A 26,153-nucleotide genomic window follows, 5' to 3' on the forward strand; every position below is an offset into this window, starting at 1 on the left:
CACCCAATATGTCAGTGCCTGCTCTGCATCCATTGGCTCACATACTGACTGGGTCTACGTCCCTCCTCTGGGTCTGTCTCCCCCTCCCTTGCATTTGCCCATGAAGAGACACCAAATTTCAGTAAGATCAACTTTCACATTAGGCCTTTCTGCGTGTTTAAACAGATGGGGGTGAAGGAGCAAGGCTTTCTAAGTCTTAAGAGGGTTGTGGATTCTCTCCAATGCCTGGTATGTGCAGAACCTATTATTCTAAAGGCAGCCCCGGATACAAAGCAGAAAGGTTCCTTTAGAAAGAAAGGGCATTAGGTGAATTTATTAGTTCATGAAGCCATACAACTGCCAGAAAAAGGCCATACATCTTCCTCACAAACACTAAAAATGTGCAAACATGCACACATGGAAGACACATTGAATCACAAGAGAAGTTTTGTTACCTGCGACAAATGCTGGGGTTTCTTTTCTTTTTTTTAATAAAAAAGAACTATTTCTCTCCCTGCACTAATGAGACTGAATACAGCTTCTGGCCCACGATGACCTCCTTTGCAGCTTTATTTCATTACAGAAAGTGTTGCCATCCATTGCATCAGAAGGGCGTGATACAAGGGGCAAGCTATTCAACCATCTTGGTTCCTTCCTATCTCAAAAGGTCCAATTATATTTGGACCTCTGAAGAATGAAAGGAAGGAGAGCCAAGGCGTGGGAAAGAGAAAGAGCTCCTTTTGAAGAGCTTTGACTGCAAAAAGACAACCTCCCCTGTTCTTTTTATAGATCGACTGTTCCCTGCTAGTTGCAGGTCTATTGTACAGCAGTGCTCCACACCTCTGTCAGGTGGGTGAAGAGCCTTAACTCGGCGCATCTTTCCTGAGACTATGTTATTCCGTGGCCATTGGGTAGCATTTTGTAAATATCTTTGGAGAAGCTTTGAGATTTTCTATAAAGGAACGGTGAAGGCTTCTATTATAGAAACCAGTCAAATATCCCTGTACTGAAAGGGACAGAAGGGTATTGAACTGCTTTGTTGTCTAACACTACGCATGGAGTTCCCTCCATATGGAATGCAGATAGGAAGACACACACCCCATGATTTCAGATGGCCTACATGCTTGGTCCCCTTTATTCAGAGGTTATGTTGCAGACAAATCACAACACACACTTCTGCATATTTCTTGCATGAACTTCTATCTCAGTTTGGAACTCACGTCAGCATTCTGAGTTACATATTAAAGTTCCTGTAACCTGCCCTACCCTTATCCTTTCTCAGGGACAGCCTTCGTTCACCATTAACTATTAAACTACCATTATGCTATACTTCCATCAAACAAAACTTCACACTTCAGAAAAGCTCTGATCTGACCACCCTCAAATGTCTATCCTGCTATTCAGACTTCAACCCAGAGTTACGTGCACTATGCTCTTGTGTATTTTGCTAAGTGTTCCAAGTTTGAGGGCCAGCTCTACTCGACAGACAGCAACCTGCCCTCGGGAAGAACAGAGTTACTGTCAGAAAATGTTCCCTTACAACAGGAATGTGCTGTTCTCCAGAAGCTACTAGGGGCTGCCCAAGGGAGGTAACAGCGGCCATGAAGAGGCCATGGAAAGGCCATGGAATGCTCCCTCACTGCCACTGCTGCTCGGGACAAGCACTGGCTCATCCACCTCCCTAAGCTCAGCAGCAGCAGCAGTGGCAGGGGAAATAGGGACATTCTGGAATCAAATCAGAAGCTGGGTTGGCTTTTGTAATTCTGGGACTCTCCCTGGAAAATCGGGACACTTGGAAGGTATGAGCTACTGTATGTGTGCTAAGCAGACTGGTCTGCACCACTAGCCTGACGCCGTCTGGTGTAGTAGAGGATGACTCTGTCCCATTTCCAATGTTTAAAAAAGATTCGTCTTCCAGTTCAGTTAGTTCTTATATGTGGCATGGAAGAGAGGATGGTGTCATCTTGTCCTTTGCCTCAAGCAGCAAAATGTCTTTGCTTTTAGCATCAATAAGGAAAATAAAAATACATTCAAAGTGTTGTACTCCAAAAGACCCATTACTCTTTACTCCAAGAGCCATACTACAACTGCTATAACATTTGCCAGCAGTAATTTATGCACTTAGATTGAACATTAAACACATTCATGTTTACAGTATAAATCTGAGGTAACAATAAAAACCCAGATGGGCACAAAAAAAGAAATATTAACAGGATCAAGTACTCATTCCTAAAAACAATGTGAAACAATACATAAAGCTTTCAGTATTAGCCCAGAGCTATGGAAGTTTTCTTAAATATGGTTTTCTTAGAACCAGGGGTCAAATAGATGTTAATTTATAGGGCAAAGGGTTTAAACAGCTTCCTTACATAGATAAATTATCAGACCATTCCAAGCAGTATTCTGGAAAGCTGTACCAGGCTATAAATATGCATGAGGTGACCTTATGTGGATTGTTCCTTCTGATAACTTACGGGTTTGGTTGAAGCTAACAAAGTAAAGGAAAACAGTAGAACAAAGGGAGGAAAGATTGCAATGTGTTTAAGGCACACGGAATCAGGAAACGAGCATTTATTTCAGGAATTGAGATAGATTTGCTCTCTAGTTTCTACCAGCTCACAAATAGCCATTGATTTTGAACTTGAAGGACTTCATTCTAGGCTGCAAGACCTATTGTCCTCCAAATATTTTAGGGACTCCAACTTCCATCAGCCTCTGCCAGCAGGCTCATGGGAGTTGTAATCCAGCAATGTCAGGACGGCACCACATTCCCCACCCCTTGACTGGCAGGGGTAGCTCATTAACATTCTCTGATGAGGCCCTTCTCCAGCTTCTTTGGCTTGCTGAGATTCAGGAAGTGGGGAAGAATTGACATTTCTGTGGTGGCATCAGTTTAATGTGGTGACACCCTCCCTAGTTCTGGGTCCCTTGCACCAACACTTAATGCCATTCTGCCCCCAAGTAAAGAAACTTTTTTATTTTCCCAGGCTTTTAATTTAAAACTAGTCTGTTCATATACTCATGCTTTAATATTGCCAATCTTATTTTCTAGTTTTTATTGAAACTTTACCCGGGTCTCTGTTTCTGCTACTGCTGCAGTGGTCTAGCTCCTTCTTAAGTGTGTGGTTGCCTAGAGTGCATATTTCATGCTTTCTTTTTGCCTGCTATTGCCAACATTTTTTTTTAAGGGTAGGCACAAATCTGTTAGATATATAAATAAGGTTAGACAGACACAACCACTGAAATAATACAACTGATTTTGAAGAGTTTGTCTTTTCATGAAAAGTCTTCTAACTATTTAAAAAGCAAAGGTCTGGCTTCATCGAACCTGGCACACTAGCCAAAAGCAAGGCAAGGGCTCCAGCTGGCACAACAGGGAACCCCCCCTCCCCCACCATTGCTTATGTGCCTCCCTCAAACCTACTCTGGTGGGTCAGGAGAACCCAAAAACAGGGCAAGGTGGGGGGGAGGGAGGATTGTTCCATCTGGTGAGCAGACATGTGTGTCCTGATTGAATTATCAAAAGCATGTGATGTTGAATTCCTCCTATAGTCTGGATAGGCTTGGCTCAACGAAAATGTTTTAAGCAAGTGCCAAAAAGAGTACAGTGAAGGTTCATGTCAACAGGCAGGGATTTCCAAAGTGTAGGTGCTGTCATACTACAATACTAATTTCTTACTAATGTGGAATAAGTATTATGTGGCACCTGTTAAAACAGGGCCCCAAATGGTTAAGGGCTTTATCTACTTGAACCTGGCCCTCACTCCTGTCAGCCATCGTGCTGCACCATTCTGCACTAACTGCAGTTTCTGGATCAAGCACAAGGGAAGATCCATTGAGTGCATCAAAGCAAGCCAGTCTTGAAGTCAACAGTGCCTGAACTACAGTGGTCAAACTCTCCTAGAGCAAACAGAATTTTTCCATCCAACTATTCCTTTTGCCAAATCATTCCTGCTTAAGGATGATCTGAAGTCCTCCTGTCTCAACTTTGTTGTTCAATGTGTGCTAACCATATCAACCCAAAAGCAGGACCATATGCTATGCCTTCTAATGATTGTGCGGCCAGATTTTCCAGAAACGTGGAGTCATGGGCAATTGAAACACAACTTCAATGCAACCATCCCATTCTACTTATTTCCCATGGTAGGGAAATATTTTTCCAAAGTCACTCATTTGATAAGGCTGCATATTAAAGTTATTCCACTACAGTACTGAGATAATGGCATCTATCCATTTTTCTTTGTTCACATAAAGATATTTCAAGATTAAATCAGATTTTACAAGAGAGCTCTGCGATCTCATTGTTCCTTACAATCAGGTTGTACAGCGAGACACCACAGATATAATGAAATTACATGGGCTTAAGTATAGCAAAGTGAGCAGCATACATAATAGGGCTCCTGTCATTCAGACCATCCATTATCGGGAATTCCTATTTTTAATTTTAAAGCGGGGGTGGGAGAATCCTAATTTTGATAATTTTTTATGTTCCTCCTGTAGTACAATGTAACTTGTGTTCACACACGTATTTATGGCTGGTACAAAAAACTTATTTCTTGATTGTGTTGTTACAAAGGAGCGCTGTGTCTCTTGTATACTGATTAACATCAACACCAACTGTCAAACTGCAGCTCCAGTCACAGATTCCCCCCCCCCTTTCTGGAAATTCCATAGATTTTCCATTCTGGACAAAAGCCATATTGCAAATTAATCAAGAGTAAAAATAAAGGGAGGGAGTTCATGTGCACTTTCATTTCAAAATGCTTATTGGCCCAGTCACATGTATCACTTGCACTGTTATAAGTCAGAAATGCTAAGTGAGGTTTTGCCACAATACGTTCTTCCCCCGACCCCACCCCTGGCTCACTCGCTCTTTTTTCTTTCAGCCATATGTCAATTACAGTTCATAGGTCTGACAGTACAGTACAAAGCCAGTACCAGGCAGAAATACCCAAGAGACTCCCTGCACAACAGCGTAGAGGGGAAGGGAAAACAGATCCATGATACACAATAAAAACAACAGCTGGTAATTCTTAAGCATGTAAACCATAGCTGTGTTGGGAGAAAGGGCCTTCATCATCTCAGTAACAAAACACACATTTTCCAAGCAAAGGGCCCCTGAGTTCAACCCCTGGCATTCCCAGAAATGATCTTTGATATCTTGGAGAGCCATTGCTAGTCAGTGAACACAACACTTTTATTTTATTTTATTTTACCTTACAGTTTGCAGAATAAAGAGTTATTTCAAATACAATAAAATAGACCAAAGGCCAAATTTATTTTTTTCTAGACAGAGAAGGACATTCTTAGAATTGCTTTTTTGCAAGTTGGCAATCATTATGTGTGGCTGAGGGGAACAGAGGCTAAGTGCAATACAGTGGTACCTCAGGTTAAGAATTTAGTTCATTCCAGAGGTCCGTTCTTAATCTGAAACGGTTCTTAATCTGAAGCACCACTTTAGCTAATGAGGTCTCTCCTGCTGCCGCGGCTGCTGCACTGCCAGAGCACGATTTCTGTTCTCATCTTGAAGCATAGTTCTTAACCTGAGGTACTATTTTTGGGTTAGCGGAGCTTGTAACCTGAAGCGTTTGGAACCCGAGGTACCACTGTAATGGTAATGCCTTATTTTATACTCAGACCCTGAATCAGGAGGAACAAGCATGATTGGATTGTATGAGGATATACTAAATAAATTGGAGTCCTTGGAGAGTTGAGAAAATCAAATGAAAAGATTCCAAGAGCGTATCATGAATGGTACGCTTTGACCTTGAAACTATGAAGCTAGAGCTGATGAAGAATAAACCAAAACAGGGCCTTGTCCTGGATTTCTAAAAACTGGATTGCTACTGGAATTTGTCTTATTATTCTCAACTTAAAACTTTATAAAAAATTAATCTACTACCTGGCCAGAGCTCTTGGAATCTTTTCATTGGATTGTATGAGGTTCAAATGATGGGGAAGGAAGGGGGTCATTCAGTTAGAGCAGGCATAGGCAACCTTGGCTCTCCAGATGTTTTGGAACTACAACTCCCATGATCCCTGACCACTGGCCCTGTTACCTAGGGATCATGGGAGTTGTAGTTCCAAAACATCTGGAGGGCCAAGGTTGCCTATGCCTGAGTTAGAGAGACTGGTGACCTCCAAGTCTCCAGCTATGCAAAATCTGAAGTTTCATTCAGCTTCTGTTCCTTTGTGAAGAGGATCTTCATGACAAATTGCAATGTATGTACATAAAAAGGGGGCTTCTTGCCATGCATAAGCCTTTTAGAAGACACAGGACTCTCCAAATTGCATGTATGTTCTGTTTTGCTAATTCAGCCTTTTCTGACTAATTTGAATAATAGGTGGATCAATCTCTGAATAAGAATGGGGCTTTCTTTTTAATCAGGAACCAACATGACTTTTTTGTGTTAACTTTAGAGAAAACATTACAATTTTTTTCCATCAATGCTATATGACTCTACGCAGACTGAGTAAAATTTTACATCATCTGTGGTGCAAAGTGTTGGAGATGTGGACATTTGAAGGCAGATAGGGAACATATTTGGTGGACCTGACCAATAACTAAAATGTTTTGGGAAGAGGTAGTGAAGATACTATCATTAATAACATCTTACACTTTCCCACACTTGGACCCAGAAATAAAACATGAGGAGTTAATATTGAATTTAATAGTAGCTGCTCGCATGCTTGTTACCCAGAAACAGAAAAAATAGGCCACCACAAACTCTGGAACACACACCCCATAGCGAAGCCACCTTTCAGAAAGATAACTTTTGATACTTGTATCAAATATATTTTTAATATGTAGTACTTACCGCTGAACTGGGTAAGCTAGGAAAGCCATACTCATCTCAGCTCATCTGCATGCTTCTCCACAGACCCAAATCTAAAAAGGAAGGGAAAAATATTTTCTAAAGAAGTTTGAAATCAGGCAAAATTTCTCTAGGAAAAAGTTTTATTTTAGGAATTTCTCAACAAGTTCCCAGGCCACCTTCCAAAAAATTAAAAGTAAATTAATCAAAGATACAGATGTGAATTCAAGAGTAATTTTAAAGAGCTCTCAGGAACCATTTCTGGAACAGCAGAGGACACAGTCCCCCAAATATTTATTCATTTGCAACGCTATAGGAAACCTAATCCGGAGACAAATCATTACCTCTGGAATCCACAGCTATACTATAACAACTTTATATGCCACTTTGTATACTCTAATCCACAAATGCTTGTGCCCCATTAATTTGTTTTCTCTCAGGGGTATCACTGGCTCTTTGTTGCTTTTTGCAACAGTCTATGGGACCAATTACATACCATAGTGGGCAAGTAAATGGTCATAAGACACTTTGATGCCAATTTATAATCTAAAACAAAGGAGGGTAGATGGTGATTTAAGAGAAGGATGGACAGGTTGATGGAAGAAAATAATATCCAATTTATTTATATGGTTATAGGCCTATTGTCACAGTGGCCGGATTGGGGCTACTTCAGAGTAACGACTCTACACCGATCTGCATTTTATCTTTTTATTGGTGCTGCGTATTTACAGTGCTAAAGGTAGAGCTATTTACAGAGACACATCTTCTCAGCTTGAATCAGTACCTCCGAATAGCGTTTGGCGCGTCTTGCGCCAGCATAACAACTTGGGGAGCCCCATCCTCTTCCCCCGACGCTTTCTGCGAAGTTCCGGAGTTGGGGGGATGGGTCTGCCCCCCTTTCTTCCTCCTTCCTGTCCCACCTGGGACGCTGGCTCTTCTACCCTGCCAGAGCCTTGGACCCCACTTCCTGTTTCCCCACTTGAGCTGGAGCTTTCCCTGCTCTCAGTCGAGCTCTGGGCTGGGCTGGAACTCAGGAGGGGAGGGGCTTCGCGATACCCCTTGCCCCTCACACCTATTATAAAATGCAGCTGGAGTAACAGGCCCCAAACATGGAATTTAGAACACAGTATGAAGGATAATACAAACAAAAACATAAACAACTTTCTATCCATCCAAAACTTTTTCTGATATAATCTGAGCTCTCATCTTGACGGCTAAACTTTTAAAAATGTCTACCATTCTAGCAATACACTCATCCTCTCCCTTCATACTGAAGTCTAACCACCGTAGGCACCATCTATGTGGGACCATGGGGGCTGTTGGAGATTCATGCCCCGTGTCTGCTGTCATGGGATTGTTGTCTATCACACGATGGTGTATGTTTTCATTCCACAGAGTCGGACGTGACGGAAACAGGATGTTTGTGTTACTGTGTTTCCTGAAGTGGGACTATTGTCCTTTGTTTATTCTCTTTGCTGCCTAGAGAGAGAGGGAGCCATGTTGCAGTGCTCTGTGTGTGTTTACATGTAAATAAACATAGATTAGCCAAATGCTGAGTTTCTGAGGACTGTTGCACAATTGCGCAAACTCTGCGGATCCCTGAGGAGCTTTTGAAGCTCCTGAACAATCAACCAGGAGGGAGGGAACATGCCAGTCAGGCATGTGTCTCTGCCAGGGTCCTACTCATGAGTAGGCGATTCTAACAGGGGCCTGGGCACTCACAAATTAACAATGAACCCCCCCCCCAGGTTTTACGCCATTGGGCTTGCACACGTCAAAATGCCCCCACAATGTGTGAGAGTGGTGTCAGCACACCGGGGAGCCTGCCAACATCATGTGCGGTGACCCTGGCATGCCCCAGACACGGTCTGTCGCAGGGGCGAGGTGACACACCTGCTAACACGCATCATTCTAGCAGGTGAGTGCTTTTAAAGTGGGAAGATAAAGTCATTCCTAACTTCATTATAATATCTGCAATACAGCAGGCCAGGGTAAAGGTTCTTGATACTCCTCATCAGAAGAACATATTCTTTCTTCCAGTTGAGTATGGCACTCATCACAGTGTTCTATGCACCAGAAGCTGTTTAGTCATGCTGACCACATGACCCGGAAAGCTGTCTGTGGACAAACCCCAGGTCCCTCAGCCTGAAAACGAGATGAACGCCACACCCCATAGTCGCCTTTGATTGGACCTAACCGTCCAGGGGTCCTTTACTTTTAGCTTTATTGCACCAAGATCTCCACCACCTAGCACCTTCCCATTTTGATAACCAGCAGCAACACTTGAAGCTGGGAAACCAGCTGAGCAATGCTGCTCTATTAACCACTACTGTCTCTGGATTTCACTTGAAATGTCTCCTATATTGCTATGATGATTGCCTCTACTTAGGAAACATTGCTTAAGTCCATGTATTTCAGTGGATATGCTCCAAGTATGACTAATGTTGGATATCACCCCTTATCCAGAAAGAAAGACAGAAATGTAGAGACAAGTTGGGTGTATTAATGCTTATGACTGCAGAAACAATGGCTAATTTTCTTCTGAGATGTTGAGAGAAGAGTAATGGGGGTCTTGAAATAGAAATATGCCCCTTGTACTTCTTGACATCATTATAATGGTCACTAGTTTAGACCAGTTTACATTATATAAAGTTGGCATGTGAAATTGCTCCAAATGTGGCCCCCAACACAATGACCTTGTTGTTAATATTTTCCTTCCTTTATTCCAAGGTCTGCATATGAGAACCCACAAATGTTCTCTAAATGTGACCAATCTACTTACTCATTTAGCCACTCATTCATATAATAACATGGTTTGTTTGGAAATGTTCTCTTTTTTCCTGGAAGCAATATGCCTACTTATAAAAGATGCATCTCTAACAAAGAAATAATACTGAAAATTGAATGTAATAGTGCCGTCTGAACAGCTCTTGTGGTTTAAAATTACATCAAAGGACACTTTGCCAGTCAGGAAGTGTCCCATTTCATAGTTCGACATTTCAGAAAGTGTTCAAGTTTTGTCCAGCTATTTTTTTTTAATGATTATTTCTTCTAAAGTCATTTGTTAAGCAGGAAAGTGAAATATCTAAATTATGAAATTGCTAGGAGAAGTGGACATCTCATTCTGCATAATTAACCACAAAGTAGCAAATTGCACAAGTAGCAAACAGCTTGCTTTTAAAACACAGGAACTTGGGATAATCATGGGATAATCAAGGAAAGTAGTACCATCACTGCGTTTTACAAACTGCAACGTAAACATGAATGTATATTAAGCATTATGGATTGACAAAAAACTATGACTGTGTAGAAAACGAAACACATTTTCTGAATGCCATGCTCCCTCTTCCAATACATCATCACATTCTCCACATGGAGGGAGCTAATAGTTTACCCATCTACGTTCCAGGCCTCCTAATACCTGGAAGTGGTTTCCCACTTTGGCTGTCCTAATCGCACGTTTACAATGTCATCGCTTACGGTCCCCAGAAATGTGTGGTGCTGATATGCAGGCTGTCCACTTAGCTTGAGGTCATCACTGAGGTGGCTGGGGAAACTCAGCCAGATGGGTGGGGTATAAATAATAAATTATTATTATTATTATTATTATTATTATTACTATATGAGGTAAGTAGATTACAAGTATCATGCACACACACACACACACACACACACACACACACACACACACACACATACTTACTTTCTCAGTGCCTCCAATGTAATGTAATGTTTGTCTCATTAAAACTGGGGCTTGCAGTGATAATTTGGTATTAACCGAGCTAGAGCTATATAAATGCATTACTGTCTATATCTATCTATCTATCATCTATCTACACACACACACACACACACACACACACACACACACACACAACTATACTTTGTTCAGCATTCTTAAAAACAACCCCCTAACTAGTCAGCATCCTCTAAAAAACTCATGTTATATGTTTGTTCAGGGCTTTTTGAAAGAGGTGATAAGTGCTAGTTCAGTTCAATGCACAGCTTGCAGATACTGGAAACATCTCAAAGTGTGTCCCAATAAACAATGGTGGCATTTCACATTATTTTCAAGCTGTCACTAGTATTTCTCATCCCACAGATGATTAAACCTGATTACTGCTTTTGACATTAACCTGAATATTTCAAATCCAGCACTGAAGTGATCAGAAAACATCTTTACTGCTGAAAAAAGTAGCATGGGAAAACAGACAAATGGAAAAGTCTTAGAGCAATTATCTCTCACAAAAGAGTAAACAGGATGGGGTTTATTATTATTATTCCGTAATAATCTTGCATGATCTTTGCTTTTATTTTCTCATGCTCTTTCCCCTGAAGAAGAAAGTAGGAGAACATAGCCAATGGGCAATACTTTTACATTAACAAGGAAAAGACTTATGCAATAGGTGGAGAAAATCACATACCTCTACTAGCTATTAAACATCTGAGCTTAATACAAAGGAGCCACCATTCAGGGAAGCAGATTTAATGACAAGTTCAGGACAGCTTTACCAAGGAGCCCCAGTGAGAGCCTGGGGCTCTCTCCAAGTGAGAGACTCACAATCTCAAAACCCTACTCCATTTCCTAGAAAGTGAAAAATAACATCTCTCATTGTTGGAGTGGCATACCAAGGATGAACAAAATCTGTGATGATTGATTGGGCTAAAGATGTAGGGCATAATATAATGATAGAAGATTGGGAAAGGTTCTGGAAGAATATGAAGTTTACCGCTTGTAATGCATTGAAAGAAAATATGATGAAGATGATGTATAGATGGTATCTTACACCAGTAAAGTTAGCTAAGATTTATCATAAACAGGATAATAAATCTAAGCTAAGATTTATCATAAACAGGATAATAAATGTTGGAAATGTAAGAATGTGGAAGGAACCTTTTACCATATGCGGTGGACATGTCCCCAAGTAAAGAGCTTCTGGGATAAGATTTATAATGAATTGAAGAAAGTGTTGAAAAACACGTTTGTTAAGAAACCAGAAGCTTTTTTACTTGGGATGACCAGAGAGGAATTACCCAAGAAAGATATTACGTTTTTTCTGTATGCCAAAAAAAGCAAGAATTGTATTAGCAAAGAATTGGAAAACTGAAGATATACCCACGGTGGACGACTGGCAGATGAAGCTGATAGAATTCATGGAACTGTCCGAGCTGACTGGGAGACTCCAGGACCAGGGGGAAGAATCGGTGGAAGAAGATTGGAAGAAATTTAAAGTTTATTTAGAAAAGAATTGTAAGTTAGTAGTTCTTAGCAAAAGATTTGGAAGTAAAAGGAGGGTGTAGAAGAGTGATAGTTAAGTTTATTTGGTATTAAGATTTAGTTAAGTGCCATTATTGTATGGAATTTTAAGATTTACTAGTAGAGAATTATATTTGAAGATAAGTATAAGAGATGTATAGTATTGATAAGTCATTAAGAGTGATAATAAGATTGTAAATTAAGATTTAGAAAGTATTAAAGAAGATAGTGAAGTGTAGTGGGAGCGAATGGAGGAAGTCGATTAAGAATGGTGATATAAGATTGATTTGATTTTTTCTTTTATTGTAATGTTGGTGTTTTGTTTTTCTATGTATATTCTATGTTCTTTTTTCTTTGTTTTCTATGTTGTGTTTTTATAAAATCAATAAATATATTTTTTTTAAAAAAAAAATAACATCTCTCCTCACCAGCAGTTTTCCCATCTGCCAATCCTTTATGAGAGCTTATCACATGTTATTAAAATGTACTTCAGAGACACAGAGGAGGGTTGTGAAATCTCTTCTCTGCATCCTTTATGTTAACTTGAGATCTCACATCAAGTAATCTCTGCTATGTGATTCCTTAAAGCAACCCCTGATCTCTTGTTGATTCCTCACAAATTCTCATAAAAGCAGTCCTGGAAGCTGCTGCCATCACTTTTAGTCTCTTTTAGGGTTGTCAATCACATCATCAACCAATCAAAGAATGTCTAGCTGATAAACCAATGACTGGTTCATTTAAAAAAAAAACAAGCGTGGCTGTTGTGGTTGTTTAAACTCAGTACAAATGCCATCTTCAAATACTGAAGAGAACCAAAATTGTTAGAAGGAAAGCCCAACATTTGTTTTCTTTTCCACTCCTTAAAGCAACACACCTCAACTTAAATAACCTCAAATTATAAAGCAAGTGTGTTCTTAAATTGTGTTCCATCAATTAAAATTGGCACCAACCAACTACAATGTATTTTGTTTCTGGAATACATTTCTATTCTACCCTTCATTGAAACAGATTTCAGAGCAGGGTACAATGTTATGGATTATAAATTAATTAAAACCTACTGCAATGCAATAAAGTACTAAGATTAGCAATTATAACAAGAGACAGTAGACAAAATAGTAAAACAGACTAATTATACAAATTAAAATGCTTTAAGCTAAATAAAAATGTCTTAACTTTAGGTTATTGGTACAGTAATGTGTGGCAGGTAGCTTTCTTGGATAAAGTTTCTCACAAACTAAAGATCGAAAGAGTCAGTGGATTAGATCACACCTCAAAATTGCCAGATAAATGACCCTCTCTCTCAGCTGTCTAAATGTTGCTAAATAGCATATGATTTCATGCAGGATTCTAGAGTAAAGCTATGATTATATACATCCCAGTTAACATCTGTGGCCCCATGTTTAAGCACCAGAATGAAACTTCTGGGGTAGAAAAAGAAAAAGAAGCTGTGATTATATATATATATATATATATATATAGAGAGAGAGAGAGAGAGAGAGAGAGAGAGAGAGAGAGAGAGAGAGAGAGAGAGAGAGAGAGATCACTACTGGTACCACTAACAAGCTGCTACAATATAAAATGGACAGGTTTAGGGGGGGGGGATCAGTAGTTTTATTATCTATCTCTGCATAGATAACTTCATATTCTTGCTCCAAGGCATGCAGAACTCCCAAAGTCTTGTCCTGGTCAAGGTACTTGGGATGTGCAATTGTAGAGCGCCAGCTACTCAGGCAAGGCTTTTCACAATGCAGCTACAAGTATGCTCAAAGCCTGGAGAAGGCAGGGCAGGGAAGAGGCAACACTCATGCCCTGCACAGATGACCAATAATAATAATAATTATAATAATAATAATAATTTATTATTTATACCCCGCCCATCTGGCCGGGTTCCTCCAGCCACTCTGGGCGGCTTCCAACAAAACAGTAAAATACAGAAATCCATCAAACATTAAAAGCTTCCCTAAAAAGGGCTGCCTTGAGATGCCTTCTAAAGGTCTGGTAATTGTTGTTCTTCTTGACCTCTAGTGGGAGGGCATTCCACAGGGTGGGTGCCACTACTGAGAAGGCCCTCTGCCTGGTTCCCTGTAACAATCTGTGTGTGATCAACATGGGGTGACAGATGATCAGTGTAGGCCAAAGGTGTTTTGCTGCCTGAAGCAAAGCCCAAACAGCTCCCACATTCTTGCTAGGACCAACACTGTCAAATGTATTCCTGCATCATATACACACCTACTCCCGACCATATAGGTAAAGGTAAAAGTAAAGGACCCCTGGACGGTTAAGTCCGGTCAAAGGCGACTAAGGGGTTGCAGCGCTCATCTCGCTTTTAGACCGAGGGAGCCGGCGTTTGTCCACAGACAGTTTTCCGGGTTATGTGGCCAGCATGACTAAACCGCTTCTGCCGCAATAGAACACAGTGACAGAAACCAGAGCGCACAGAAACAGTGTTTACCTTCCTGCCACAGCAGTACCTATTTATCTACTTGCACTGGTGTGCTTTCGAACTGCTAGGTTGGCAGGAGCTGGGACAGAGCAATGGGAGCTCACTCTATCGTGGGGATTCAAACCGCTGACCTTCCAATCATCAAGCCCAAGAGGCTCAGTGGTTTAGACCACAGTGCCACCCACGTCCTGACCATATATCCTGATTGCAATTAGGGGAGCCTTAGCCAACTCACTTTCATTTATAACTGTTACTGTGAAACAATCTGCTTTGCTACTTCAAACCATGCCACCTATCCTATGATGATCCTTTTCCAACGATGCTACAAAGTTATTCCAACCAACAAAGTCATTCTAGCTACTTGGAGCCTCTGCAGCTTGACTTACACAGTAATTCGTATAAAAGCAGTCACCAGACTTTTTCTACTCCCGAAGAGGGGCAACCAAAATCTAGCATTTAATTTTTGTGTTTTAGTATTAGATCAATAGCATCCAAATTGTTGTTGTTTTCTATGCAAAGAAATTGCTTAGCATTTTATTGTGTTCCGGGGGGGTGGGGGGTGGGAGTGATGGCTGCAAGAGAAGCAGGCTGTGTCCTTACTGCAGTGATAAATATAAATCAGTTGAAATACGCAGCCACCTAGCTGTCCATTAAGACAGCAGAAAACGAGAAAATTCTTCCTTTAATTAAAATGTCCAGAGAACATAAGAAAATAGTAAGCATTACTCATGGTAGAACTTCAGGACTGACTCATCCAATCAATGCAAGAGCAGCATATATGAAGAATCTCAAAAGTTTTAAAGGACAAATAAAATTCATCCAGAGTCTTGAATTTCAGGGCATCTCTTGACCATATTATATTTCATTTTCAGTCATATTGCATTTCCCTTTTGTGCACCCACAATCTTGCTACAAGTAGCCATGTATCTTATATCTAGATTTATTACCTTTCTGCATTTACTCCATTAATTCATCATTTTTTATTTTAAAAAGAGTTCATTTTAATACTTGCGCAGAGTCTGATATTTAGTAGATGTTTCTGCATCTCGGTGACGCTAGAAATACATGAACAACTGTTCTCAATAAATTTTTACATAGGAGGTTTTTCTTTTAAGAATGAATCAATACCGAGGCAGTTCAGACTTCTAAGCAGCCATTTGCCTTATGGCGAGAAAAAATAATATTCAGGCAACTGAAAGCCTTTTTTCCCAGGGCACAAAGGTAGATACAGACAACTTAACAGGTTAAGGGAGGCTACTAAAAATATTTGTAGATTTTACCTGCTGATACACTGTGCTCCTCTTTTGGCAGATACATGAGCATTAGCCCGACTTGTAGGAGGTGGATGGTCTAAGCCACGAGTAGCAAATGTGGTGTCATAAAGATGTGTGGGACTACAGGTCTCATATTTCTTGCCCAACGACCATATTGGCTAGCATGGATGCAACCCCAGTCCACAACATCCCAAGGGCCCCACGTTGACTACCCCTCTTATAAGCAGTAGTCCCAGTTATTGTCACCTGATTGCTCAGCTGTGCCCATAGAATTCAAGCAGGGTCAAAAACATTCTCCATCTCAAGCCTAGAATTACATCTCTCTAGAATTACAGCTATATGGAAGCCAAAAGGAAGCCTTTGGAGAGATGTTAGCAGGTACTGAATGATGTCCTCAATGGAAAACCATTTCACACTGAGTGTCCCTTTAAATCTACTTCTGGAGGTGGTGAACGAGAAGCTTTTTATTTATTTACCTAAGCCTTGAGCTGAGCTTCCAAGGAGAAGTTTCCTTGGTCCCAAACTGTGCTTGCAATTTTGAAAAGGTAAGTAAATTGGCTAGTGCTTTGCGCTGAGCTAATATATAAGCCTTAGTTAATACAAGGCAGCCTCTCTGCCATATACAAATGCAGGCCGAAATTGGGCAATTTAGCAAGGCCAGATGTCCAGGCTATTTTATTACCTGCTCATCTCCACTTTCCCCCCCAGAGAATTCAGCCAATATTACTCAGCACAAGCACTGCTTGCAGGCACTCCAGGGAGGGCTGGCTAATTAAATGAGGGGGATCCGAAACACAGCTACACCTATCAATTGTATTATTATATTCATTAAAAACAAAGCTTGGGATAGAAATGCCATATTTTATGTGAATTCTTGATTCTTTTTTCCCCCCTTGCAGACTGAATATGTAATTTACAAGAAAAGGGACTTGAAGCCTTAAGTGCTTATGGGCTTTATTCAGCTTGCTGTATTGATGGTCCCATTAAGATGATTCCATTTTAGACCCTCAAACGCATTAAAGCCATGACTTACTCACATCCATTTGGCTAATGATACCCTACTCCTCTGAAAGTAAATGACAGCTATTTACAGTAAATTATTCAATTAGATAGGGAGAGAAGTGCTGTGTTCATTTTATATTGTTTGACGTGGCAAAAATAGAAGTGTGCAAGTATGCAGGTGGGGCGTTTTAATCTTACAGAATCAATTGTTTAATCTACAGCCAGAGAGTAAATAAAGACACTTCCACGTGTGGCTGTCGGCATCCAATTACCATAGCAAATATTGCGTTAGATGCTGAAGTGTTATAGGGTCCGTTTGTTTGTCCTTTAATTCTAACCACGCAACCCCACAACATGGCAAAAATAAAGTAAAAGAGGTTTTCATAGCTTCCGCCAGCTACTACTTAATTAAAAGCACATTTTCAAGTCCTGTAGCGCATGTCAAATGAAAAGGCCAGGGCACGTTGGAGAAAACGGTAGAAGTTTTATTTGGCTCGTGAACCAGAGATCAGAGAAAGTTATTCCAAAGCCATTAGATCAAGGTAGGAAAGTCGTGGAGGAAGGGGTTAGAATCAAATTACAAGAGTGATTCTTTAAACTGCGGCCTGCTGAAGATCACAGGTCATGGCTTGCTTTCAGAAAGAGCACAAATCAAGATAAGGGGGAAATGCTGAAGTAACAGGTCTCCTTAGTAGGTAATATGATATTGGGTGAAATTAAAGCTTCAGAACTCAGCCCACAAACCAAATCTATGGCGGTATTATAAATACCAAGTCCACCATCAGTTATATGCTCATAGGCATCCATAATCAAGTTAAATGTTACAGGTAGGTAGCCGTGTTGGTCTGAGTGGAAGCAAAATAAAAAAATTCCTTCAGTAGCACCTTAAAGACCAACTAAGTTTTTATTTGGGTATGAGCTTTCGTGTGCATGCACACTTCTTCAGATACACTGGAAACGGAAGTGTCAGGCCCTTATATATATATATATACAGAGGGTGGTGGGGGTGGGTGGGGATGGGTGATGGGCTGATGGGAGTGGTAAACCTGTGGATGGCTGTTAACGGCTGCTGATGGCTGCAATTAGTCCTGGGGGGGGACAAGGGCTGAGGTGCTAAAGAAAGCTTGATCATGCATAATGAGATAGGAATCCGATGTCTCTATTCATCCCAGGTGGCTCCATGGTTTTAAGCTTGGTAATTAGTTCCAATTCAGCAACTTCTCTTTCCAGAGAAAGAGGAAGACCTTTCATTGCCTACAGACAGCCACCCAATCTTAAACAACTCCTCACCCACAATAATACAACCACCAGACTTAACATGGACACTGGTACCAGAGCCTGCGATAAACCCAGATGCCAACTTTGCTGCCACATACACCCGGACAACATCATTACTGGCCCCAACAACATCCAACATACCATCTCAGGACTATTCAATTGCTCATCTTCTAACATTGTGTATGCCATCAAATGCCAACAGTGCCCTTCAGCTCTCTATATTGGACAAACAGGCCTAACCCTAGGCCAAAGGATAAATGGACATAAATCTGACATCAGGAACCATAAGACAGAGAAACCAGTAGGAGAACACTTCAATCTCCCAGGACATTCTATACAAGATCTCAAAGCAGCTGTTTTATTACAGAGAAATTTCAGGAATAGACTGGAAAGAGAAGTTGCTGAATTGGAACTAATTACCAAGCTTAAAACCATGGAGCCACCTGGGATGAATAGAGACATCGGATTCTTATCTCATTATGCATGATCAAGCTTTCTTTAGCACCTCAGCCCTTGTTTTTCCCCCCAGGACTAATTGCAGCCATCAGCAGCCGTTAACAGCCATCCACAGGTTTACCACTCCCATCAGCCCATCACCCATCCCCACCCACCCCCACCACCCTCTGTATATATATATATATAAGGGTCTGACACTTCCGTTTCCAGTGTATCTGAAGAAGTGTGCATGCACACGAAAGCTCATACCAAAATAAAAACTTAGTTGGTCTTTAAGGTGCTACTGAAGGAATTTTTCAAGTTAAATGTGGGATACCAATGACTTTCTGATGGAATTACAACCATCCTAGTTACCATGGGTGTTGAACCATGGCTCTCTGCACTAACATTCTCCACAAGAAGGTGGACCTCAAGCCATTAGGGGTATATGAGCCCAACAGCAGATCTAGTCACATTTTTTGTCACTTTGTACTTATCCACAAGACATTAGGAGGTTCAGTGTTACCAGTTGTGAACTCAGTTGGGACAAAGGATGTTTATGATGCTATGTGCATTAATTGGCTCACCAATGCCAGAATATCTGTATTCTCATGAGCAACTGAAATGCTGCTGGCAATAATGCTGCTGATGATGATGTTTGTTTGTTTGTTTGTTTGTTTGCTTGTTTCTACCCTGTCCATCTGACTGGGTTTCCCCAGCCACTCTGGGCGGCTTCCAACAAAAGATTAAAAATACATTAAAACATCAGTCATTAAATTAACTATCTGTACTTGCAGTATTTCATATCTCCCTGACCTCACTGCTAACAACCCCACTCAAAGAAACCGTGTGTGTGTGTGTGTGTGTTATTTGTGACTCAGGATAAGACTTCATGCATGCAAAAGAGTAAACTCTAGTCCGTGAAAGCTTATGCCATAATAAATTTCTTAGTCTTCAAGGTGACACAAAATCTTCATTTGTTTTGGTGAAACAGAGTAACGTAGCTAAACCTCTGTAAAATGATACTATTGTCACACTTGAGCCTCTCTTTATTGGTTTCACACTGGTTTAACCAGCATGCATTTCCCTAGGCAATCCTAGGAACTGTGAATTTTACAAAGTCATTGACAATTTTTAGAGCTCACACCAACACCCCCTTCTCAGAACTCCCAGCTAATGTTGTCTGGACAGAAGGAAATGCTTCTAAACCAATTCAGGTCTATACTGTATGTTGTGAGCAGTTGTACCTGGTGCTGATGCTAAGGAAGGAGCAGTTATAGCCTAGGAAGTCCTTCTTTCTGCTATCTGGCATATGCTTCATTTTGTAGACATATAACTAAATATTGTGAAGACATATCTTTTTGTCCCAGCTTTCACTGAGCACCTTGTTATTTCTGATATCCCATTTTTACCTGCCCCCCTCTATATATAATAATTCTCTCTCTCTCTCTCTCTCTCTCTCTCTCTCTCTCTCTCTCTCTCTGATAATTCAGGGGTGTTTTTTTGTTTTTATACCACTTACAGACATTTAAATACTAAATGGTTGAGAAATGTTTTTAAATAAATAAATATCTCAATGTATTCAGCCTTGGGACACTTTCTCAATGGGCTGGGTCATTTCAATGCTCCACTGCTTTCAGATATTTGCTAAGAATCTAGCCCTTTTCCAAAGAAGTTTAAGAAGTAAACTTTCTTGTTTCAAGAGTAATTTGACTAGACCTTTGTGGAATGGACTGTTTTCTTTCAGTCTCTTTAAAACAGATTTTCCCCTCAGCTTTTCTCTTCGTACAATATCTTCCTTGTTCTCTTTACCGTCATCAGATTAACCATATCCAATATCTGCTGACCTTTCTCTAGCTTAGTAGGAAGTGGCTCACTGTTAGCTTTCTGATATTTGATGATCTTCTAAAACTCCCTTCAGCTTACATTTTACATCAAGCTACCTGCCAGCAAAAAAATGCATTGGCTCTAGACCAAATTAGAAAACCACTCTACATCTAGTAGCATTTTCACATCAATGAATGTGTTTGGAGTGCTATAGAGGAAACGCTAACTGGGATGGGTGGAATGACTAAATGAAATTCAGACCGGTACTCACTCTCATATTTCATTAATTTAAAATGCACCAAACAATTGGCATCTTGTATTTAAATCATGACATTAAAATGAGAGCTACTGAGGACAACATAAGATCTATTCAACACCACAGGCTTAGAGCTCAGCCAGTGCACATTTAAGTTACGTTGCTTTCCTCAAAGAATCCTGGGAACTGTAGTTCATTCAGGGTGCTGGGAATGGCAGTTTTGTGGGGAGAATACTAATTCCTAAGATTCATTGGAGGAAGTGAGTTGGATGTGCTTCGAATGTATGGTGGGGACTGGCATATAATATTTGCTTCTGCTGAAATAGAATCCTAGGGTTGGCTTTGTACATTACACACGACATATACGAAAGAGCCTTGGCAAAACTAGGGGTGTTTAGATAAAAAGTGGGACCAAGCTTTGATAGTTCTGTAGAAGGGAGGATTTCTGCAGATATAATCTGACATGCAAGCTACACCTGCTGAAATTCCCTCTTCTGCACACCCATTAAAAGTGCAGACATCCTGAGTTTCTGGAACATATTCTCGCTCTGTCATTCCAAAGAACACAGGTGTGGCTCTGTGAAAAGGGATTAAGAGCCTGCCTTAAGTTTGGACTTTATTGAGTGTGAATCTGCTATTGTCCCTTTAAGAGAAGTCAAAGCAAACTCTGAGGAAAGGAGAAGAGCACAGGTTCCAGGATTTGTTACGAGTTCAGAAAGCGTGTGGCAGCTTGTGTAGGCCTTTTCTTGAGTTTGAGAACATTTTCAACATTAAAAGTTCGATTTTCTCCATCTCTTTGCTCTGGAGTGTAGCGCAATATGTACACGTCGCAAGTTTACTGGACTCTGTAAAATCCTCTGCATGCATCCATAAAAATGTAAAGTCTATAAAGCCTTAAGAAGAGTGCTTTTTCCTCAGCTAATTTAAGATCCTTCCAAGGCTGAAAACTTCCATTATACCTATGCTCGGCAGTTTCCACTTCTCCATGGTGAGATTAGTTTTTTCGCAATAGCTTATCAACTTCTACATCAGACAGTTCTAAAGTATAAATAGATATTTTAACAAACATACTCAAAAAGTGTAGAAGATTGGGGGGGAATCCTAAACACACACTTAAGTTGCATTAAACACACTGGGACTTGCATCTTCGTAAGCATGCAGAGGATTTTCATTGTCACTTTCTATATCACCTTTAAAAATGTCTGAAAGGCTCTATTCCTGCTCAAGATTTCTCAGAAATCGCATTGTTCCAATATCATTCTCTTCTGAGATTATCCCTGGTGGCAAGATAAAGGAATTTTCCAGCCTCGTAGGATATCAATGGCATGAGGTTTCTTCCACGTATTGAAACAGTATGAATCTGGTATAAGAGAGTAGACTTTACCTGTAACAATCACAGAGATGCTTACTAAGAAGAGCAACAAAGTCATTTATTAGAGGAAGTACATAACTTAGACAAGTTTCAAGTTCTAAACTAAACTAAGCTGGAGAAAGCAAAGGTGGCCTTTTGTTCTTTTGGAGGTGTCTCAAGAAGTCCTCACTGCTCTGAAAGAGAAGTGTGGAAGGGAGGCAGAAGTTGGAAAGAGGTTGCAGCCTGACAATCAGTTTAAGATCAAAGGATATACAGAGGCAAGCACAGAGAGCAGATGTACAGAGGTAGTCTAGGGCAGCGTTTCTCAACCGCTGTTCCGCGGCACACTAGTGTGCCGCGAGACGCTGGCTGGTGTGCCGCGACGTGCGGCGACGAGAAGGGCGATTTGCATTGTCACGTGCCTGGCGGCCGCCAATAAACAACACTAACCCGCCGGAAAGGAAGCCGGCCGGGTCACGACACGGAGCGAGCGCAGCTCTCAACAGCCACCACCACGGGAGGGTGGTTTTAGACAAACTTAAAGAAGCTGGCTGGATGAGCTCAACCTGAAACTTGCTGAGCAAAGGATTGTGCTGGCAGAGAAATCAGCGGCTTGTGAAGCCTTATTACAGGAGATTGCAACCAACACAGCAATTGGCAAGTGTTTCTTACAGTCATAATTATATAGTCAATATAGGGCGGCACAGAGTTAAATTTTTTAACTTTTTTAATGGTGGTGTGCCTCGTGATTTTTTTCATGGAACAAGTGTGCCTTGGCCCAAAAAAGGTTGAGAAACACTGGTCTAGGGGATCCAGTGATCCCTTACTCTATCTGTTCTAACCCATGCAAACCCCTTTCTGCAAGCTGAGTTGCACCCAAACTTCCAAACCCACAGTGTTTCTTTTATTTTTAAAAAACATATTTTTTGCTGCAAGCAAGTGGTGATGTATAAAATATATACCTTTACCTCTTTTTTTGTTACTGCAGTCAAAATATTTACAAGTAGTCAGGGTGTGTGATCTTCCCTTATTACATAACATTACTTAGAATGGATCTCATCCTTGGACATTTCTGCTTGGACCTTGGACGTGTCCATCCTTGGACATTTCCTCTGTCCTGAATTAGTCGGGACTCTGCCGCAGATAACATCATATGACTACTCTCTTACAGAAAGCTTCACCCCGTGCAGCACCGGGAGAAAAATATAGGTTTCTAATTTATAAACAGACTTCACTCATTGGAGCTTTAGGAGCCAAACTAATAATTTCATTAGCTGTGTTTCTGTGCCTTCAAGTGCAGTGACTTCTTTTTTAAAACAAAACAAAAAACATAAATTGCCAAAAAGGGGGAATGCTATATGGGTTGCCGCGCGCACAACCCACTGCCCCTACAATTTTCATTAGAAAAAAAACTTCCTTTTGTTTCATTGTTTCCCTCCAATCTAGATTGGGACCATCAATGGGGGGGGGAGTTTAAACACCCTTACTAAGACTAGAATACCAATCAGGATTGGAGTCCGCACACTAGCAGTTTGTGTGGTCTTTTTTCTTTTTAAGACAAACACAAAAATCCCTGCACTTAAAAGCAGTCAATGTAACATCTAGTTTGGCCCCAAGTCTTTTTCCTGTTGTTGAATGTAGTTTAAGTTTAAAGTTTTGTTTTTCATGAGGCATTAATAAATTGTTTCTTTGCAGTGAATTAATGGAGGGGGGGAAATGGCAAGGTTCCTATTTCTACATAGTGAGAGGTCCCTGGGCCCATCACACTGACTGTCTCTACTGAGGTCATCACTCTCATTTGCAAAATAGCTCATTTTTGCTGTTCTTGGTTGCCAATAAAATGCAGACAAAATACCATCAATGCGGGGAAGAGAAAGACAAGAAGGAAGAGAATCTGGATACAGAATGGACCAAAACGTAAGTAGCTCTCCTCACTGAAAAGAACACACTTCACAGAGACTTGCTGTCCTCTACACATGTACCTGAGCCACTTTCAGAAACTGGAGTAGTGCCTATAAAGTGCCAGCTACAGCTCCTTAGTAGGCAGCTGACAGCTAGTACAACTAGGCACATTTTGTTTTTTCATTTTACTCTTCTCTCAGAGTGCCGGACAAATATCATTTCCTGATACATAAAACATAGAGCATGCATCAGTGTTTTTATATATGCTGGAAGCCACCCAGAATGGCTGGGGCAACCCAGTCAGATGGGCAGGTTACAAATAAATTATTGTTATTGTTATTGCTTTACTCACAGACATCAACACTCAACCTGGAAGCTGCCAACAATTTCTACACACACTGAAAATTCTGGTCAGTAAGCATGAGGAAATGACAAAGGTGTGGGCGTGTTTATTTTAAAAAATCAGTCAGAGAAGGTCTGATTAATAAGAGAGAGACTGAAATGAGGAAAGATGGAGGAAGAGACTCTAGTCTATACTGTCCTTCGGCTGAAATTACAAAGGTGCTGGGAAAAGTCTCCTTCCTCTTCCCCACATTCTTTGTTTACTGAGTTACTTCCTGGTTTGAAGCAAGCCATAGCTTGCCAATCAATGAGTCTCAACCAACAAGTTACGGTTTGCACTTGTCCTCTAGGATCAAACCCTAGTTTGCAATCTTGGTTTGAGGTTAAGCACCAAACATCATCTGATGGTTTGGATGCGATAACAAACTATGGTTTACCTGCCTCCAAATCAGGTGGTGAGGGCGGGAATCACTAATTCTCAATACACAAGAGGAAGGAGTGTATAAGCATGAGTTCTATTCCAGGCATTTTTACACAGTGGCAAACCATAGTTTGGCACTACATCTGGACCAAGCCTGACTGTTTTTGATCACTAGTTTCTTTAAAATACTGTAAAATAAAAAGAAAGGTAAAGGTAAAGGGGCCCCTGACCATCAGGTCCAGTCGTGTCCGACTCTGGGGTTGCGGCGCTCATCTCGCTCTATAGGCCGAGGGAGCCGGCGTTTGTCCGCAGACAGCTTCCAGGTCATGTGGCCAGCATGACAAAGCTGCTTCTGGCGAACCAGAGCAGCACATGGAAACACCGTTTACCTTCCCGCCGGAGCGGTCCCTATTTATCTACTTGCACTTTGATGTGCTTTCGAACTGCTAGGTGGACAGGAGCTGGGACCAAGCAACAGGAGCTCACCCCATTGCAGGGATTCGAACCGCCAACCTTCTGATCAGCAAGCCCTAGACTCTGTGCTTTAACCCACAGCACCACAAATAAATAAATAAATAAAATAAAAAGAAGCAGTGTGTAAAAAGGTGTTTTTCAAAACCTTTTTAAGCCCGTTAACTTATGAACATTTAAAAACCAGTAATACAAAACTTCAAGAGTTCCAAGAACTAATACTATACAAATATTTCTGAAGGTTAGTTACTTTGTTTTTAACATATACAGTAATTTAACTCTCAATAGGTACATTATACAATCTGAGCTATTCTGACATTTTAGCCAACTCCCTAGAAAGCACCTGCTTCTACCCTTCCTTTCACTGGAACATACATCCTCAGTCTTGTGTACATCCATGAATTCAAGTACAATTGTTTGTATCAGTGACTATTTAGCCAAACAATTACTTTATTACAAAGCAGGGAAGGAAGTTGTGAAGGCTTTCATATGGTTACCATTTCCAAGGAAACCACTTCCTTATACTAAATTGCTCCATGTACTTGTCTAATTTTGCACGGGGAATAGGAAACTGTTAAATGGGCAGAAAGGGAATTGACTCAGATCAGAAGCAAAGCTTCCATATTTATTTATTTATTTTACATTTTTATTTACATGTTAGACGCTACTCCTAAAACCAGGTTTCAAATATATTCCAATGTTTTTTAACACCTGCATGGCAAAAAACATTTAGAAAGTGAAGCTTCTGGGAAAAGCTGCACCTGATATGATGCTATTAAGGTTACAGAGGGAAAGTCCCACATCATACCACTGGAAGATCCAACCTAAGGGGTTTATTATAAAGAACAATTAGGCAGCTTCCTTTTGCATGCCTGGCTGGCCAGTAAATAGAGGAGCACATAGCCAATTGCTAAGAGAATGTTACTGGAAAGAGCTGTGCATGTAAGCATCTTTGGCACATGGTTTTAAGTGCCACAACAGCAGCAGGACCACAGCTGTCGTAAAAAGGGCTTCACGGCCCAGGAACATAATTATGCTGATCAATTTATTCAGAATGATTAAGATTCTTATTATTGCATTTTTTTATGACTGGAGGTTCA

The 26,153-nt window shown here is 40.7% G+C and overlaps 1 protein-coding gene across 2 annotated transcripts in view; it reads right to left on the minus strand.

The window, feature by feature from the left end:
• Positions 1 to 26,153, minus strand: part of INSC (INSC spindle orientation adaptor protein) — a 138,695-nt gene that overhangs the window by 86,829 nt on the left and 25,713 nt on the right. For both annotated transcript variants that reach the window (XM_088666762.1, XM_035119885.3), the window contains exon 2: positions 6,798 to 6,868. In XM_088666762.1, coding sequence (XP_088522888.1) covers positions 6,798 to 6,832 — 35 coding nt within the window. In that variant the 5' untranslated portion in view covers positions 6,833 to 6,868. The remainder of the gene's footprint in view (positions 1 to 6,797; positions 6,869 to 26,153) is intronic.

Source organism: Zootoca vivipara, chromosome 1 (assembly GCF_965207765.1).
Source record: "Zootoca vivipara chromosome 1, rZooViv2.hap1.1, whole genome shotgun sequence".
Taxonomy (NCBI): Eukaryota; Metazoa; Chordata; class Lepidosauria; order Squamata; family Lacertidae; genus Zootoca; species Zootoca vivipara.